This window comes from Heloderma suspectum, chromosome 1, assembly GCF_057233095.1.
Source record: "Heloderma suspectum isolate Gila_16-S chromosome 1, 16-S_ref, whole genome shotgun sequence".
Taxonomy (NCBI): Eukaryota; Metazoa; Chordata; class Lepidosauria; order Squamata; family Helodermatidae; genus Heloderma; species Heloderma suspectum.
Genome location: NC_139458.1, coordinates 35,825,364 through 35,844,877, shown reverse-complemented (window position 1 = coordinate 35,844,877; position 19,514 = coordinate 35,825,364). Strand labels below are relative to the sequence as shown.

Here is a 19,514-nt window from a genome sequence, read left to right as displayed (position 1 = left end):
AAAATCTCAAAGCTGCATTGAGGTTGGAAATTATGGATTTAGTAAAACTAATATGCAGCCAAACTGGGCACAGAGTAGACAGTAGTGCTATTGTTCACTAAAAACGTTTTTAGAATGCAAACATTTCCTTGTTAGCTCCCAACCTGACTCAAAATGAATGAACTTTGCATTAAAAACAACGATGACAATTGATGGAAATTAATTGGTGGTCAAATTATATTCCAGAGTCAATCAAGGTGTAAAGCAACTTTGGCATGTAACAATCATTCTGTATTAGAACGCAAGACATTTTATTTAATAGGAAAAAACCCTTTTACATTATTTGGCATTGGTGTAGGCTTATGTTTATTTATTTTTTAGTTATTTATAAACTACCCTACATCAAAAGATATCAGAGTGAACAATAAGCATAACAGAGACCATAAGATGCAACATAAACAATACAATATATTCATCAAACAGCTTTAAAAGGCAGCAAAAAATAAAATAAGACAGACTGACCAACTTAAATGCCTGGGGAAACAGAAAATGTTTGACCTGGAGCTGAAATGATTGCAAAGTTGGCACCAGTTGCACCTTTATGGGGAGGGTGTTCTACACATAGGACCAGTTCACACAACACAAGGGTCGTTAATAGGCCATGGTGGTGCCAATTGCATACCAGCTGATTTCCTTAATTACCCTTGCCATTTGTGGCTTGTCATGTCATTCGAACTCAGTGAGGGTGGCTTGATGGGGTGGTTAACAAACCATGGCCAGTTGTATGGTTCTGGGGAGGCTTGTTAACCACCCCAACAAGCCACCCTTGCCGGGTTTGGACAACACAAGAAGCTGCGGGAGGGGGAGGACAACTACTTCGATCAGCAACCTGGTGCTCGCAGGCAGTGCAACCTTACCTTAAATAAGCCACGGTGGGCTGCACTAATTGTGCAAGCCAGGTCATAGTTGCCATAGTAGAGAAGGCTCTTTTCCTAGTTGTCACATAATGAGTAGAAGGTACTCAGAAGAGCCTTCCCTGCAGATCTGGATATGGGCAGGCTGGTAAAGGGAGAGTCATTATGTAGTTTAGTCTAAAAAGCAGAGAGCTTTGGCTCTTGGATGGTATAGAAATGTAATATAATAAATAAAATAAAAACCTGGTGCTCTCCAGATGTCTTGGACTACATCTCCCAGTATTCCTGACCACTGGCCATGCTACCTGGGTCGATGAGAGTTGTAGACAAAAACATATGGAGGGAAGGGTGATTATAGTTTGTCCATGATCCTTAAGGATCTCACTAAAGTCATGACAAAATTACAATTTACTTGATTGTACTCCTAAGGTTTGGGCAAATATATTTGGTCAAGCTTCACCAGAGTGTTTCTTTAAGGAATGTTGGAATTGTGGACACTTGATCAAAGGTATTGGAGGGTGGGCATTAATCATAGACATATTAGCCACCTTGAGTACCAGTTCTGGGTAGAAAGGCATGGTATAAATAAAATAAATCAATAAATATTTGTTTAGAAATTGAAGGATTCACTTGTGCCTCTTCTGAAGGGGGGGGAAAGCTTCTAAGGCATTATTACTGAGCACCTCCAAAATAAAAGAATAGATCAATTATATGCACCTCCACTGTTCATTAATCCACTGAAGCAGACAGCGGAGCGCTGTTTGTACACAATGTATGTGTTCACTATGTTATTGTTTGCTTTGCATGTCTGTTCTTGCCTTTTTGATTGTGCGATACAACCTCTAGAACAACACATAAATTCAGCTGGGTAAATCCATGTTATAGCTACGTTTCCAAACCTCTCACTTGTTACTCCCCCCACCATAAACAAACTTCTGAGGAATTGAATTCCATTCCCCTGCTGCAAAACACTTGTAGCTAGGGGGAAATGTTCTTCTGCTTGGCAACAGAGTTTTTAAAAGGTCAATTTCGACGTTGCTACTTACTGAACTTTATAGTGTTCCAATATGATGATAAATGCAAGAAACAAATTGGTGCAATTGTAGAAGTCCCTAAGATGAAAGTGACTACTTCTAGAAGAAAGAAAATCTGCTTGAGAGTTCCATTTATAATGAAAGAACACTTGAAACAGAAAGTAGCCACGGTTTGTTTCAGCCTATAGCGCTTCAAGATGACAAGTAGATGTTTTAAGTATGTCAGTTAACTGAGGTTCCACTCATTTCAACGGAAGCTAACTTGTTAGATCAGTTTCATGAGACACTAAAAGAGACGCTGATATATTTTAACTAAAATATTGTACCTAATGCCATTTTAGGGATACCTGATTTCAGTGGTGGAACACGTGCCAGGCATGCAGAAAATCCTACGTTGAACCCCTGGCATCTCCATGTAGGGCTAGAAAAGACCCGTCTGAAACCCTGGAGAGCTGCTGCCAGTCAGTGTAGATGAGGGGTAGGCAACCTGGTGCCCTCCAGATGTTTTGAATTACAACTCCCATAATCCTCAACCTCTGCCCATTCTGGCTGGGTAGATGGGAATTGTAGTCCAACATATGTGGAGGGTAGAATCATAGAATAGTAGGGTTGGAAGGGGCCTACAAGACCATCGAATCCAACCCACTGCTCAATGCAGGAATCCAAGTCAAAGCATCCCTGACAAGTGGCTGTCCAGCTTTATCTTGAATGCCTCCAGTGTGGGAGAGCCCACCACCTCCCTAGGAAATTGGTTCCATTGTTGTATTGCTCTAACAGTCAAGGAGTTTTTCCTGATGTTCAGCTGGAATCTGGCTTCCTGTAACTTGAGCCCATGATTCTGTGTCCTGCACTCTGGGATGAGTGTTTCCAGTCCCCTGATCATCTTCGTTTGGTTGCCTAGCCTTGGTGTAGACAATTTACTGAGCTACATGGACCAATGGTCTGAGTTGGTATACCAAAGCTTCCTATGTTCAGAACTGGAAGATGTATCACAGAAAGATGCACTGTATCATTGGTGGTGAAATACTGCAATAGTTGCAGTTCTCCTACCCATTCAAGCTCATACTGGAGTCAAAGAAGAATACCAGCCCTTTTTATTCCTTTCATAGATTGAAGCTAAATCCTGACAAGACAGAAGCTCTGTGGATTGGTGGTTCCCATGTCCAGGAATTGCATAAGCGACCTGTCCTGGATGGGGTTGCACTCTCCCTGAAGGAGCAGGTGCGTAGCTTGGGAGTACTCCTAGACCCATCCCTGTCATTGGAGCTCCAAGTGGACTCTGTGGCCCGGAGTACTTGGGGCCAGCTTTGGCTGATCTGCCAGCTATGGTCTTTCCTGGACAGGGATAACCTAGCCACAGTAGTACACACACTGGTAACTTCCTGATTAGACTACTGCAATGCACTTTATGAGGGGCCGCCCCTGAAGACAATTCGGAAGTTGCAGCTAGTGCAAAATGCAGCAGCTAGACTGCTAACTGGAACGTCTTATAAAAATCATATAACACCAGTTTTAAAGGGATTGGACTGGCTGCCAATACGCTTCCGGTCGGAATTCAAGGTTTTGGTGATGACATTTAAAGCCCTAAATAGGTTGGGACCTCGATATTTGAGGAAGTGCCTCTCCCTATATATGCCTGTCCGAGGACTGAGATCTGTTGGAAGGGCCCTCCTCTCTGTCCCACCAGTGTGAGATATACACTATGGTGGGACGTCAGAGAGGGCCTTCTCTGCTGTGGCAACCCGGTTGTGGAATGCCCTCCCCTTGGAGGCCCGATTGGTGCAGACATTGGTCTCATTTTGGTGCCAAGTAAAAACATGGCTTTTTACCAAAGCCTTTGAGGGCTAAATACATTCCCTAAAGTAGCACACTGTTTTAACTGTTTTATTGTTTTAGATTTTAATTGGTATTAGCTTGTCCATGGTTTAATGTTTTAGCTGTTTAAATTATGTATTGTTTTATACTGTTTAAATTGAGTTTATCTGTATGCCACCCTGAGATCTTAATGATATAGGGTGAGATGTAAATGTTTTAAATAAATACATACATACATACATCAGTACAAGTTGTTTATATGCCAAGCCATAAATGGTTAATTCATTATATGGTAGATTCTATTCTGAACTGCTAAGAACCAACAGTCATATTCTGAATCCGCAGTAAAGATGACAAAAATCTGAAAGGTGGAAATGGACCCTAATGGGTCAAGTAGGATGATTTATATTTTGACATCAGTGTAATTTCTCTATCCTTTAACTCCAAACTCTTTTGCACTTCCTGCTTGCCCTACTCAGTATTTTATATATTAACGCTTAAAACAGCAATTTATTTCACAGGTGCTTTTGCACAGCATCAATTGCTTAGCAATTTTTAATTAAAAGTAGCAAAACACAATGTGTTACAGTGTTTTTGTTTCCTAGTTCAACTAACATTATTTAAAAGTAATGCTAGTAACCAAAGTTGTCCTTACTTAGAATGAGCTACTTAAACAGAGAGAAGTATAGAAAAAATCCTTCATGCATTGTCAATCTACCTGAAATTGGGGGAAAAAAATCAAAGAAGAAGAAAAATGTAAATAACATTGATACAAGAACCACAAAATATTGCCAGGACAAACAATGATGGGGGTATATTAATGACCTTATATAACTGATCACATATCTCAAAAATACCTATTCTTTTGTAGGGGTTTTTTTGCTGTCCTTTCATATGAAAAATGCATTATTTGATAGAACAAAATAATCCTTAGGTAAGCCCTTTGCAAAGAATCTTTTAGCTTTCAATAAGGAAAATGAATTGAATTAATATTTGTTACAGGCCATTCAGAAGCCACAGACAGGGCTGGTTCACATGTAATGCTAAATTATGGTTTAGTACTATGTGCATGAGCTTGACGAAGCCTGTGCAAAGCCTCAGGCTAATGCGTTCTCCCCCTCCTTTCTCTTTCTCCTGGACTGCCAAGGAGAAGGGCGTCTTCAGCATTTAGTTTCACTTTTCATGAATCCTGGCTTGCCCTTATGTATTAACCAGAGATCATGGTTTAACAGGGGTGGGGAACTTGTGCTCCTCCAGATGTTTTCACCTACAACTCCCATCAACCCTACATAGCATAACCAATAGTGAGGGACTGTAAGGGTTGTAGGCCAAAATATCTGGAGGGCCACCCCTGTTTTAAAGCAAACTCTGCTCAGTTTTTAAACAAGCCATCTTCAAACTATGGGCTATAAAGCTGTCGTGCTTAACCAGCATTTGTTTTAAATCACATTCTCTGCTTTGTACGTAACCAAGATTTGTGAAATGAAACTCTTAGAAGTTGTTTTACAGGAGGAGAGGGGAGAGAGAGCACATGAGCCTGAGGCTTTGTTTGGGCTCATTCCAGCTCATGCATGTAGTTATAAACCACGATTTAGAGTTACGGATGAACCTGCACACTATCTGCCTTGTTATCATTATTCTATAACCATCGTCAGCGTGCCAAGAGCCTTACAATTTTTCTCTTCTTATTCTCTAAGGTCGATTAGGCTGAACAACTTTGCTCAGGGTCGCCCACTGGACTTAATGGGCATGTATTAATTCTGTAAGCTGTCCAGAAGACATACATTATTTGGCAGCCATACAAAGACAAACATAATATAAATAAACAGATAAATAAATGCAGGCATGTTAACCGATGGGCAGAATCCAACAGTGATCACCCGCGAGCGGCTAGCTCCGTCGATTCCATTCCACAAGCAGCACCCACTGCTTGCGCAACAGAGATTTAGTGCTTCCGGGGGCAACCCAAATTGAGTGGAAATGCCAGTTCTGGAATGGCAGGTCGAGACAGCTCACATAAGTTAGCTTCCTCGACCTGCCCCATTCCAGAAACAAGCAGAAATGTTCGTTTTGGAGTTTGACCCCAGAAGAACTAAATCTCCATTGCACAAGCAATGGGTGCTACTTGCACAATGGAATCAGTGGGGCTGGCTGTCATTGGATGAAAATAGTGGTGGGCCCCGCTCAGGGATAGGCAGCACTGGATACTGTCCTGTGTCTCCCACACGCTATCCACGTCATCAAAGTTTTCCCTTCTCCTCCCAAGAATTATGATTATAAACTCTGAAATTTTACGTAGCCATTGTGTTCATGTTTCCATTACTAGCCTCTTTGTGCAGCAGCTTAGATCTGTAAAGACTTCCATGAAATGAGTTAAACAAAAAAGTGACATGAAGAGGGACTACTTTATCTTCCATTTATATTTATTTGGTGAGAAGATAATATACTCATGATTCGTACCAATTAAAGTAGGATGAGTATACACCAATTGCCAGCTCAACTGACTAATGCTTCAACTAATTTCTACTACTACTTTTAAAAAAACAAAACCAAGCCAATCTTAATGAGGCTTTCAAAAAGGTAATATTCAAAGTACTAGTGTAAGCATGTGCAACTTGTTTAGCACTAAAGACAACAGAAGAAAATATCTGCCTTCCCTTAGGCCAGCCTTCCCCAATCTGGTGCCCTCCAGACGTCTAGGATTACTACTCCCATAATCCCCCAGCCAGCTATGTAATCCAACACATCCGGAGGGTACCAGGCTGGGGAAGGCTGATGTAGGTAACCATTTCTCTACACTGCAATGTAAGAACATAAAGAAAAGCCCTACCTCATCAGTCCAAAAGTCCATCCTATTTCCCATGGTCATCAACAAGAAGTTTCTGGGAAGCCCATAGGCAGAGCATGAAGGCAACAGCCCCTCCTAGTGTTGTTTTGAAGCAACTGGTAATTCAGTGGCATATTGCCTCTGAACATGGAGGTTCCATATAGCTCTCAAGGTGAACAGGTGCTGATAGAGCTAACAACACCCCTCCCCCCATGAATTTAATCTACTCCCCTTTTAAAGCCATCTAAGCTAGTGGCCATCACCACATTTTGCAGCAGCACATCCCATAAATTCATTATGTTTTCACAACGGTAAAACAGGGAAGCTGGCAATCAAAACTCCAAGACGACCCTTTGGAGTTGTCAAACCCTGCATGTAGCACACTTCCTGTACAAATGGAATACGCGAACCTTTTTTGAGTGCGTAAGCCTCAGAGCCTTATATAAAGTTAATTATGGAACGTGTGCATATATTTTACACAAAAACACCGTACCAAATTAGAATCTGTGTCGCAATCTATGTGAATGATCCTTCCTGGAGAAAGCCCATAGCTCAGTGGTAGAGCACATCCTTTGCATGCAGAATGTCCCAGGATCTCCACTTAAAAGGATGGGGCAGCAGGTGATCATACTTTACCTGAGACCCTGGAGAACTACTGCCAGCCAAAACAGACAATACTGGACAAGATGGACAAATAGTCTGATAAATAGTAAGGCAGCTTTCTATCCTCTAATTTATTATCCATTCATTATTTTTAAATACACAGATAATAAAAAAAAAACAGCAGACGAAAAGCAGCAGTAAAATGCCATGTGGAAAACGCCTTCAAACAATAAAAGGCTGGGAAAATAAGAAGGCCCTTGCCTGCCTGGCAAAAAAAGGATGTTACAATAGGGACCAGATAAACCTCCTGAAGAACAGAGTTCCACAAATGGGACGCCACAACACAGAAAGCCCTATTCCCAGCCGCCATGTGCCTCATCACAGATGGTGGTGGTGATACCCAGAGGGGAAACGAGAAGTACACCTTTGAAAGTCAGGCCTTGGGTAAGAAATATATACTTGAGAGTCTTACTCCATTATTAACCAGTTACATATAAAACACATTTTTCCAAAGCAGGGGTGTAAAGAAATGTGCACATACCTCGTGGGCTTCCCCTACATTACACTTTCTACCATCTCCCAAAGAGGACTGTGTGATGCTCAGCTTAAGCTGTTAATTCACCTGTAGTACTAACAGAGCCTTTGTTGTCATACTGTTTTGAGGTTGGTGGTTTCCTTAGCTCAGTTTTAATATCTGACCATAAGTACATAGTCGTATACAAGAGCTTTTGTTCCAGGTCAAATGTTTTATATGAAGAAATCCAGCCGTGGACATGGAAACTTCCTTTTAGCATTCCGACTCCCTTTCAGTATAGTTTCTCTGTCCAATTCTCAAATTTTCCAAGCAAGCCCTGAACAATGGTGCAAAGGTATCTTTTCCAAAGTCAGGTTACAGTCTCAAATAGTACATTCTAGACTAAATAGTACATTCCCTAAAAACCTTGCTTGTTGAAATACTGCAACAGTATAAGCCAAGGGTTAGCAGAAGTTGGACACAGTCCGCTGGTGGACAACTAGCCAATTGACAACACAGCTTAAAAACAGTAAACAAAGGGCAGCAAAAAGGAACAAGAGTTCTCAAAAGGGAAGGCCTGCTGGAATAACAGTGTCTTTAATGCCTGCTTAAAAATCTTCAGAGTGGTCAGCAGGCGCATTTCAACCAGCAGGTCATTCCACAACTGAGGGGCAGCAAAGGCAAAGGTCCTCTTGCGTGTGGCTGCCAGTCTCACATTAGGCAGCTGCAGCAGAGAGCCCTCAGAGGACCTTAGGTGGCAGACTGGGATGCAGGGAAAAGGCCCTCAAGGCAGCACAAAATATATTTATATTGATTTTAATTGTAGATGTTTAGCTCTGGATGGTTGGGGGAAACTCCAGAGCAGATCTAGGGACACACTGGAGTACCAGGGTGGAGGAAAGCAAGGGGAAGTCCCATTTGTCAAGCAGAAGTCTACTTGCATGACATTCGATTTAAGCCTAAAAATCTACAAATAGGATGGCATCCAATTAACTCCTCCTGACAATGGAACTCTGGAGGGTTTGGGAGCATAGGAGACTGAAGACTTGGGGAGAAGCACAGGGGAGGGGAGGAAAGTCCCATTGCACAAGCATAATTCCGTTCACATGATCTTGGATTTCATCTTCAATCTGAAACAAAGAGCCAGAATCACTCTCCAAGAAGCCCTCAAAGAGGAATGTCTTTGCCAGCCTTCTGAAGGTCACCAGGAAACTTGCCTGATAAGCAAGTTTCAAAAACCAAAAATCTAAAATCATTAAACTGCAGTTAAATTGACCTATAGTACAGTTATGTTGATACTGATGTATTTACACACGCAAAAATTGGAGCACACATACAAAATTAGTGCATTGTCACGTACACCATTGGGTTGCAATGTAAACTGCATTAGCAGTAACCTGAGCAACAAGCATTCAGCATCTCCTTGTATTTGGTTAAGAAGGCGGGGGGGTGCATCTCTTCCACCTTTCAGACAGCATACTGCTATTCAATATGCACAGTTCGACAAAACTTTATGGTAATAAAACACACTACATAATTCTATCTAAAAGTGAACTTCCATCTGTAAAGGAGGTCAGAGAACCTCAAGAGCAGCACCACTTTAAACTGACATACAACAAGAGCAAATTGCAGTGACATCATATGTCTGGATAGAAATTATTCAATTAGTTCAATGCAATTAGAACACGACCATGATTTGTGAGGCAGTTGCCCCAGCTTGAGCGTCAGTTAACCACTGCAGTTAATTATATCTTTATTTCACAAACAGGAACAGACCAAATCATAGCACTGCTTCTGTTTAAGTGAACATGAAACTGATAAGCAATGGAAAAAAAATCTTTTCCAAAGATAACATACAAATGAGGCAATAAATGGAAAGCTCACATTAACCAGCCATGCACCATCTCAACTTCAAAGGACCATTTAAAAAAATCCCGTTTCACTACAAGATGGGAACTTACTTTCAGTAATATTTTCCACTTGATTTGATTTAAAACACACACACACACACACACACACACTCTCTAATGGAATTATCTGGACTCTGCCAACAGAAAGACATGATCAACAACAATCCTAACATTTGTCCAGAACTCTCAGGGCATCACTAATTTAAAATATTATGCTCTCAGTATAAAATACTGTGCTCTCAAGTAGTACTTCTCTTTCTCTCCCCCATCCTCATTTTTACATTGCCCACTTTCAATCATTGCTTTTTAAAATAAGGATCCCATAAACTGCTATTTAGAGAACCTAAGCCAAGTTAGGAAAACACTGATGGACTAGATGCCAATTCTGACTCTTCTTTTATTTGGGAATATGAGAGATTTGGGAATCATTTATGCACCTATATATCTGCAGAAAATGTAATGTGCAAACAGTCAGATTTGATCATGGATAAAGTCTGGGTGTTTCAAATTTATATATTACATCTTCAACAGGCCTGAAGAGGTGGAAATGATTGTTGTATCTGTTCTCACACAGAGTATACATTTGGCCCTGGTGACTTTATCTGTTTCTATTTGTCCAGTTATAAAGGATACTTTTCAATCTGAAAATTGCCTGAAGATGTGGACAGGATTCTTGGGGAGTTGAGACCAATGACACATGTGCTTGACCCTTGCCCTTCTTAGCTTATAAAAGTGGCTGGGGAGAACTGGCTGAGTGGGGAACGGTAGCGGCAAACATTTCTTTACAACAGGGTATAATTCCTTCGTGCCTAGAAAAGGCAGTGGTGAGATCTTTGCTAAAAGAAAAACACCTCTCTGAACCCTACCATATCGGATCATTTCTGGCCAGTCTCCAATATTCCATTCTTGGGCAAGCTGTTGGGGCATGTGGTGGCATCTAAGCTCCAGGTATTTCTGGATGAGGTGGATTATGAGATGGAGACTTCTTTGGTCATCTTGGTGGACAATCTACACTGGGAACTGGTCAAGGGGGTGTCCCTGTTGGCTCTCTTGGAACCCTCTGCAACTTTTCCTATCATAGACCACTATAACTTTCTGGACTGCCTGGCTGGGATGGCACATGGAGGGTCTTTCTTGGAGGGGCAATTTCAGAAGGTGGTGATGGTGGACTCCTGTTTGATGCTATGCCTATTGGCTTATGGTGTCCTTCAGGGTTCCATCTTGAAATCAATGGGAGAGGTTGTCTGGAGTTTTGAGGTTCTTAGTGGCTGCTCCCAGGCTCTTGAGCATCCTGCCAAGGGAGGCCAGTTGACTCAATTTTCATTGTCAGCAGGCAAAGACATTTTTATTTAGGCAGGCTTTTGGTGTTTAAGCTGATTTGTTCCTGAACTAGTGTTTAACTAGTGAGTGTTGTTTATTTCTTTTTTACTGATGTGTTTTTAATGGATTTGCTTTTAGGTTCTAATTATAATTTATATTTTATCTTAAATGGTATTGTTGTTAGCTGCCTTGAGTACTATTTGTAGTGGAAAGGTGGAATATAAATTGAAAAACAAACAAATATAAATATATGTTCATTTGTAGTAATTCTTAATGTCATTAACAGCCTTAGAAACTGTTTTATAAACCCATCAAAGCGGCAAAGCCACAGTGCCCTTCTATACTGAAACCTAATAAAAGATACAAAAATATATAATAATATCTACAAATACTAGATCCCAAATAAATAAATATAAAGAGTGCTGTCCCAGGAGGCTGTTCCAAGTGGTCTGGAGCCTGGTTGGTCCAGTTGCTCCGGAACCGCTGGAGCATTCTAAGGCCTCCTGTGAGGCCTTGGCAAGGCACTTTGCGGATAAAATTGATCGGATCTGGCAGCTCTGACTCTTTCTTTCCTCTATGACACTGGGCTTTTTTTCCGTCCTTCACTCTCCTCTACTTTTTTGCTTCTCTGCCCCTCTGCCTAGGCTTTCATGTCTTAAAATGATTTCTCCACCTCTCCAATTCAAACCAATCAGGAGGGTAGTTTCCTATTCATTTCTGCAAACTAAGTTTCTACACCTCACATTTAAAACTCCTCCTCCTCCAGCCTTCTGTTGAACCTCTCAATCTCCTGGCTTCCTGAGCAAAACTTCCTGAGCTCTACAGTCTAGTTGAACTTTTGATCTCTAAACTGTTAACCTTTTGGCTGAAACTGAGTTAACCCACATACAAAGCGATTTAGGGAGCAATCCTATGGTCGCTAGTCAGCAGCTAGACAGACACAGGATACGTCGGTTCCCTGAGAACTAACCTCCCCCGCCCTCCTGTGCTGCCTTGCAGGCAGCCCGGAACGGCCCCGCGCTTGGAAGAGAAGCGTGGAGTGATGAAAACAGGGTGTTCTGGGGGGCGTTCCAGGGCAGGGAAGGCAGAAATGCCGGTACGACACAACCATGCACCTGACAGCACATACGTTTTCCACTCAAATTTGGCAACAGAATAGGTTTTAATATTTTGCTGTCAGAAAAGTATAAAGCAATGGGGTTAATGTATCAATCAGTCTTTCTTTCTGTATACTTTCAAGGCAAAAGAAAGTTGTGTTTTCTTTGTAATCTTTGACAGTGAGCTAATTTCTCGATTTTGTTGAAGTACAGTACCTCTGTAAAACGTCCCTATATTCCTGGGTTTGTTAGGTACATATGTGAGTTTGTGTGCATGGGTAAATGAGGACATTCAGAAACACATATAAGAAATGTGCATATGTTAAGTCAAACACATGAAAGAATGAAACAGCATATTGCCCACTTGGCTACCAGTGGCAGTGGCTCAAACTGTGAAGAAAAAACATCGGGCCAGGCAAGGGAAAGGGCACTTGGAGCAGCAGACCTCTTTTGCCTAAGACAAAGGAATAAGTAGTCACAATTGTTGTAGGTGGACCCTTGTCCCTGGCTTCAAGGGAAGTTCTTCTAGTCCAATTCCTATTATTTGTGAAAAGGAACTTCTATCCCTTATGAAATACAGAGAAGCCTCTACTGGGAACATAATGTGCATGTAGAGATTGTTTATTTCAAGTGAATTCAAGTGGGAAAGGCAGAAAAAAATTAATATATAGCTTTTATTAACTGAAACGTGCTGCTTTTGGTCTACCACCTACTTCCTTTACAAGTCACCTTTTGGCATTTGTCAATGTGTTCAATTATCTTGAAAAGCCAGGAAAGTAAAACAAAAATACTTTCCCTATTCTATGTTTCTTTCTGGTGTTTTGCCTTATGTGCTCCCTTAGGGATGCATGAGGGAAAACTGCTCTGAATAATGTAGAGGGGCCTAGGCAGAAACAAGCTCCTACTTTGGAATTAAAATGTTGGTACAAGCAGGGGATTATAAACCTTCTGCCGAGCTCTATATGTAGCAGGAACAGGTATGTTAAAATGGCTTCTTATTACAACAACGTTACATTGAATGGACTAACCTGTAATAAACATTCTAATGGAACAGATTAATGTTTACTGTTTAATTTACAAAAGAAAACTTTGTGACAAAGTACTATTTTCTCCAAGGCAGAGAACAAGACACAATATAAGCTTGACATCTGAAGGACACCCCCACCCCCTAACACAACTCCAACTGGTTTGTCTACTTCTGGACCACTACAAGCTGTTTTCTACACTCACTGAGGGCCAAACTGGAGGTGATGTTATTTATGTTTTCAGCCCTTGCTTGGCTGATTTAAAAAAGCAAACAAAAAGCTGGTGCCCTCCCTGCCCTCATCCCTCAGATTGGGATCATGGTGCTGGGGCAAGAGGGCTTTAATCCTCCGCAGTCATGATGAAAATTGGAGGGGTGGGGGGAGTGTCCCAGAGTTTGCTATTTGCAATGGGAGGAAAGTTGTCACTGGTGTCAATGAACACACCTGCCTCACCAGTGTTGTAAAAACAGACAAGATAATAACACAACGCTTTAAGGGCGCAATCCTAAGCATGTTTAGACAGAAAAAACTCCTACAACTCCCAGCATTCCCAGCCAGCATGGACTTTTTTCTATCTAAACATGCACAGCATTGCACCTTAAATGTGTAAAGCGGTAGATAAAATGATTACTACAAACACAAAATGTCTCAGAAAACCATTTCCTTTGCCTCAAACTGGTGTGCGATGAAAATGAACACCTGCCTGAAGATCCGTGTGTCAGCCAATACATGCTTCACTTATAATAATACAGTGTAGTCTTAAAGGCAATTATGAGCACACAGTGAATGAAAAATATCACAGAATGAGAAAATAATGAAATTAAACCCATGGTTAATCATTAGTTCTGAGAAATTAGTATGTCTAGTTTGCCTGAACTGGGGTGAGCTAGAAAAAAATGGCACACTAACTAAATAGATGTAATGAACAACAGTTCCTAATGACATAAACAATGGCCTTCAATCTTTCCAGGCTCAAGACATTCCAGGCTTCAAGACCCACCTTGAATCTAACCTGTAACATTTTGTATCTTTTATTTTTACATCTATCTATCATCTATCTGGGGGGCCGCGGTGGCTTAGTGGTTAAGATGCTGAACTGCAGACTGGAAGGTCGGCAGGACAGCAGTTCGAGACCCGAGTGCTGCGTGACGGAGTGAGCTCCCGTCTTCAGTCCCAGCTCCTGCCAACCTAGCAATTCGAAAGCAAGAAAATGCAAGTAGATAAATAGGTACCGCTTCGGCGGGAAAGGTAACAGCGTTCCGTGCACCTGGGTGTTCAGTCATGCTGGCCACATGACCATGGAAGTGTCTTCGGACAGCGCTGGCTCTTCGGCTTAGAAATGGAGATGAGCACCACCCCCTAGAGTCGGACACGACTGGTTGGGGACACCTTTACCTTTATCATCTATCTATCTATCTATCTATCTATCCATCCATCCATCCATCTACCTACCTACCTACCTACCTACCTACCTACCTCTTTCTGTTTCCCTATCCCCAAAAGATGGTCATGGCACCACTGCGAAGCATCCTATCAGTTGGAGACTAATAACCTGTATGTCACTGTCAACTGCTTAACAAACTTGTGATTCTCCAATATTTGAGGGTAATCATCATCATCATCATCATCATCATCATCATACTTCACATCTGAATAGTGTGTGTTCAAAGAGTTCAAAGCACTTCACATACATTATATTGTGTAAGTTGGACTTACCAATCTCTGCATGCTTTTGACATGTGTAGGGCTGATAGATAAGGCCTCTTCATACCAGCGTTTGGCTTCATCAATATTTCCCCGAAGTTCTGCCACTTGACCTCTCATGTAGAGAACATTGTGAGACATTGGAAAGAGGTTAGCAGCTTCCTGAGTACATGCTGTGGCTTCTGCAGGTTTTCCAATTCCTATGTATACTTCAGCTGTGAGGAAGATGAAGAAGAAATAGGAACGAATTATTTTCCCCTAATTAATATTTTCCCTTATGCTTACATTGTAACTTAGTTCTCCAAGGAAGCTTTCCGCAGACACAGATTTATTTTCAATTAAATGCTACATTACACTGTATTCTTCATGAACTCTCTTCAAACACCAGGTTTTGTGAATGCAATGGCATAAAGAATAGAGGTGGAGAAGTAAGCAGGCATGCCTGGGCTCAGCTCTGAAAACAGATTTCAATTCCAGGACTGAGGCCTGGAAGAAATAAGGTGGACAGCCATGTGGTTGCATGCGTTGTTTCCAGCAAAAGAGAACAGCACCCCAGTCCCTACTATTTCTCCTCTACAGAAATACATCCATATGTAGAATATAATCTTATGGATTGGTGAATGCGGACTGGCTGGATTTCTAAAGTTTGGCCAACTTAACCTGACCAGCTCCACAATTCTAAAGACAAAAACACCACTGAAAGCTTCCTTTCTGCTGGTGTGACTCTCTTGTGTAGGCAGCCAGTCTCATGCAAGAGGGGCAGAATGTTTATTTCTATCACATAGACAAGCAGAAGTCATTTCCCTTACATTTACACAATATGGAAATCCTTATCTATCTGCCTACTCTTTTATGATTGACTACAGCGTTAGTTCTTCCCCTCATTAAAAAGTCCTATGTGCCATTCATGATAGGAAAAGTTTTCAATACCAGAGAAGGGACAGAATCGATTCAAACAGGGGTCTTTGGGCAGATCAAGGGTTTTCATCAGAGAGCAAGGAAGAATTTTCGTGACACTTAGTTGTCCGAGAGCTGCCCAGAATCCCCCCAAACATATGGTGGACTGCATTTTGAAATGGCTTGAAATAAGATAATCTTTTAAAAGATTAACGCGGGGAGGGCTTGCCAAGCTTAGCACCATGCCCTGTGGAAGGCTTTGGCCAGCAGAATCTTGTATTTTGCATTTTTAATGCTTTTTGAAGTATTTTCTCCCTTTTATTTTAAACATCATGTGAATTCTTATTTTCTTTATAATCAAGTTCACTTTTTAGTTACAATTCAGTGCCTTGTGTTTTTCAAGCTGGGCAGGGGGGTAGCCTCTGATCATCTGCAGAGTCCTGTCTCCTAACTCTGTCTGAACAAGAGTTGAAAGCCTCCTGTGATACCATGAAAGACATGATCCGAATCACATCTAACTTCCTTCTCCACTATCAGCCTTCACACACACATCCAAGCAGTCGGCATGACAAGATAGGGGCTACGTGGCTCAACAACACTACAAGCGAGGAGGATCTTAGAATTGTAGATCACAAGCTGAATATGAGCCAACAATGGGATGTGGCTGCAAAAAAGGCAAATGCTATTTTGGGCTGCATTCATAGAAGCATAGCTTCCAAATTCTGGGAAGTACTAGTTCCCCTCTACTCAGCACTGGTTAGGCCTCATCTGGAGTACTGTGTCCAGTTCTGGGCACTGCACTTTAAGAAGGATGCAGACAAGCTGGAGAGGGTTCAGAGGAGGGCAACAAAGATGATCAGGGGACTGGAAACAAAGCCCTATGAAGAGAGACTGAAAGAACTGGGCATGTTTAGCCTTGAGAAGAGAAGACAGAGGGGAGATAGGATAGCGCTCTTCAAGGACTTGAAAGGTTGTCACAGAGAGGAAGACCAGGATCTCTTCTCGATCATCCCAGAATGCAGGACATGGAATCATGGGCTCAAGTGACAGGAAGCCAGATTCTGGCTGAACATCAGGAAAAACTTCCTGACTGTTAGAGGAATACGACAATGGAACCAATTACCTAGGGAGGTAGTGGGCTCTCCCACACTGGAGGCATTCAAGATGAGGCTGGACAGCCATCTGCCGGGGATGCTCTGACTTGGATTCCAGCATTGAGCAGGGGGTTGGACTCGAATGTCTTGTAGGCCCCTTCCAACCCTACTATTCTATGATTCTGTGATTCTATGATTCTATCCAGTAGTCCTGGGTATCAGTTGTCTTTAGAAGTGAAGCATGTTTAAGTGGAGGGATGAAGACCAGGACAGCTAGAAGGCAGGGACAACATGAATCCTTTAATGGCTTGGTTCACACATAAGGCTAATTTATTTTATTTATTAAATGTATTAATCACCCATCTGGCTGGTCACCCAGCCACTCTGGGCGATGTACAACATATAATAAGACAGTTTAAAACAGTAAAATTCTACAATAAAAACATTTTCTAAAATACCCTAACCCACCCCAAATGCCTGCCTGAACAACCACGTTTTTAATGCACGACGGAAGCTCTTTAAAGAGGGGGCATGACGGAGTTCCTTAGGGAGGGAGTTCCACAGAGTGGGGGCCACCACAGAAAAGGCCCTCTCCCTCGTCCCCACCAGTCTAGCTGTCCTGGCTGATGGGACAGAGAGAGGGCCATCCGAGGCTGATCTTGTTAAGCGGCCTGTCTGGTGCTGCTGGAGGCGCTCCTTAAGACAGGCTGGGCCGGAACCATATAGGGTTTTAAAGGTCAAAACCAACACCTTGAATGAGGCCCGGAAAACAACTGGTAGCCAGTGCAACTCCTACAGCACTGGAGTGATGTGATCTTGCCGGCGGCTGCCTTTAATCAGGTGAGCCGCCACGTTCTGTACCAGCTGCAGCTTCCGAACTGTCTTCAAGGGTAACCCCACGTAGAGCGCATTACAGTAGTCTAAACGAGAGGAGACCAGGGCATGTACTACCGATGGGAGCAGACAGTCGGGAAGGAAGGGACGCAGCCGCCGTATCAGATGGAGTTGTTACAGCGCTGTCCGGCTCACAGCTGACACCTGAGCCTCCATGGACAGCTGGGAGTCCAAAATGACCCCCAGGCTGCGGACCTGGTCTTTCAAGGCTAGCCGTACCCCATTCAACACCAGGTCAACATCCCCCAGCCTCCTCTTGTCTCCCACCAAAAGTACCTCGGTCTTGTCAGGGTTCAGCTTCAGCTTATTCCTCCCCATCCAGCCACTCACCGTCTCCAAACATTTGGACAGGGATTCTACGGCCAACCTTGGTGAAGATTTGAATGAGAGGTAGAGCTGCGTGTCATCTGCATACTGATGACACTGCACCCCAAACCTCCTGATGATGGCCCCCAGCAGCTTCACATAGATGTTAAATAGCATCGAGGAGAGGATGGAACCCTGTGGCACCCCACAAGTGAGTGGCCACGGGTCCAAAACCTCCTCTTCCAGTGCTACCCTCTGGTACCTGCTGGAGAGGAAGGACCGGAACCACCGCAATACAGGGTCTCCAATGCCCAACCCCTCCAGGCGGTCCAGGAGGATACCGTGGTCAACGGTATCAAAAGCTGCTGAGAGGTCGAGGAGAACAAGGAAGGAGCATTCACCCCTATCCAGAGCCTGGCTAACCCATGATTTATTTAAAATAAATGGTTGTTTCCCAACTGAGGGTTTGTCTGACAGACGATCAAACAATCTACGTGTGTTTTCTCAATCCCTGGGTTGCTTCCCTTCTCCTTTGCCTGCTCCTTCCCTGTATCCCAAGTGCTTTTGCAGTGCTGTAGTACTGGCATCTCCAGCAAAGGAGTTCGTTACCTTGTCGAGGTGCTGGGGCTTGAGCACCTCAATGACGCCATTAGCTAAACCGTGAAGGGGCACCCAAGATGGGAAGGTCATGGCAGAGAGGTCAGACTAAATACGATCCCTGGGCAAGGTAATGGCAACCCACCCCAGTATTCTTGCCATGAAAACTAAATGGATCAGTACAACCAGAGATATGTCAGTAAACCATTGGAAGATGGGACTCCCAGGTCGGAAGATGGTCAAAATGCTACTGGGGAGGAACAGAGGATAAGTTCAATTAGCCCCAGATGTGATGACGCAGCTAGCTCAAAGCCGAAAGGATGGCTAGCGGCCAACGGTGCTGGTGATGAACAACGAATCCGATGTTCTAAAGATCAACACACCATAGGAACCTGGAATGTAAGATCTATGAGCCAGGGCAAATTGGATGTGGTTACTGGGGAGATGTCAAGATTAAATATAGACATTGTGGGTGTCAGTGAACTGAAATGGACTGGAATGGGCCACTTCACATCAGATGACCACCAGATCTACTACTGTGGACAAGAGGACCACAGAAAAAATGGAGTAGCCTTCATAATTAATAATAAAGTGGCTAAAGCAGTGCTTGGATACAATCCAAAAAACGATAGAATGATCTCAATTCGAATTCAGGGTAAGCCACTCAACATCACAGTGATCCAAATATACGCCCCAGCCACAGGTGCTGAAGAAGCAGAAACAGATCAGTTCTATGAGGATCTGCAGCACCTACTGGATAATATGCCAAAAAGAGATGTTATTTTCATTACAGGAGACTGGAATGCTAAGGTGGGTAGTCAAATGACACCTGGAATTACAGGCAAGTATGGTCTGGGAGAGCAAAATGAAGCAGGACATAGGCTGATAGAATTTTGCCAAGACAACTCACTGTGCATAACAAACACTCTCTTCCAACAACCTAAAAGACGACTTTATACATGGACTTCACTAGATGGTCGACAC

At 42.7% G+C, this 19,514-nt stretch overlaps 1 protein-coding gene across 4 annotated transcripts in view; it reads right to left on the bottom strand.

Annotated features, from left to right (window-relative positions):
- TTC7B (tetratricopeptide repeat domain 7B) overlaps positions 1 to 19,514 on the bottom strand; it is a 157,967-nt gene that overhangs the window by 9,912 nt on the left and 128,541 nt on the right. For all 4 annotated transcript variants that reach the window (XM_084840811.1, XM_084840820.1, XM_084840837.1 and 1 more), the window contains one exon: positions 14,755 to 14,957. In XM_084840811.1, the coding sequence (XP_084696937.1) occupies positions 14,755 to 14,957 (203 nt within the window). The remainder of the gene's footprint in view (positions 1 to 14,754; positions 14,958 to 19,514) is intronic.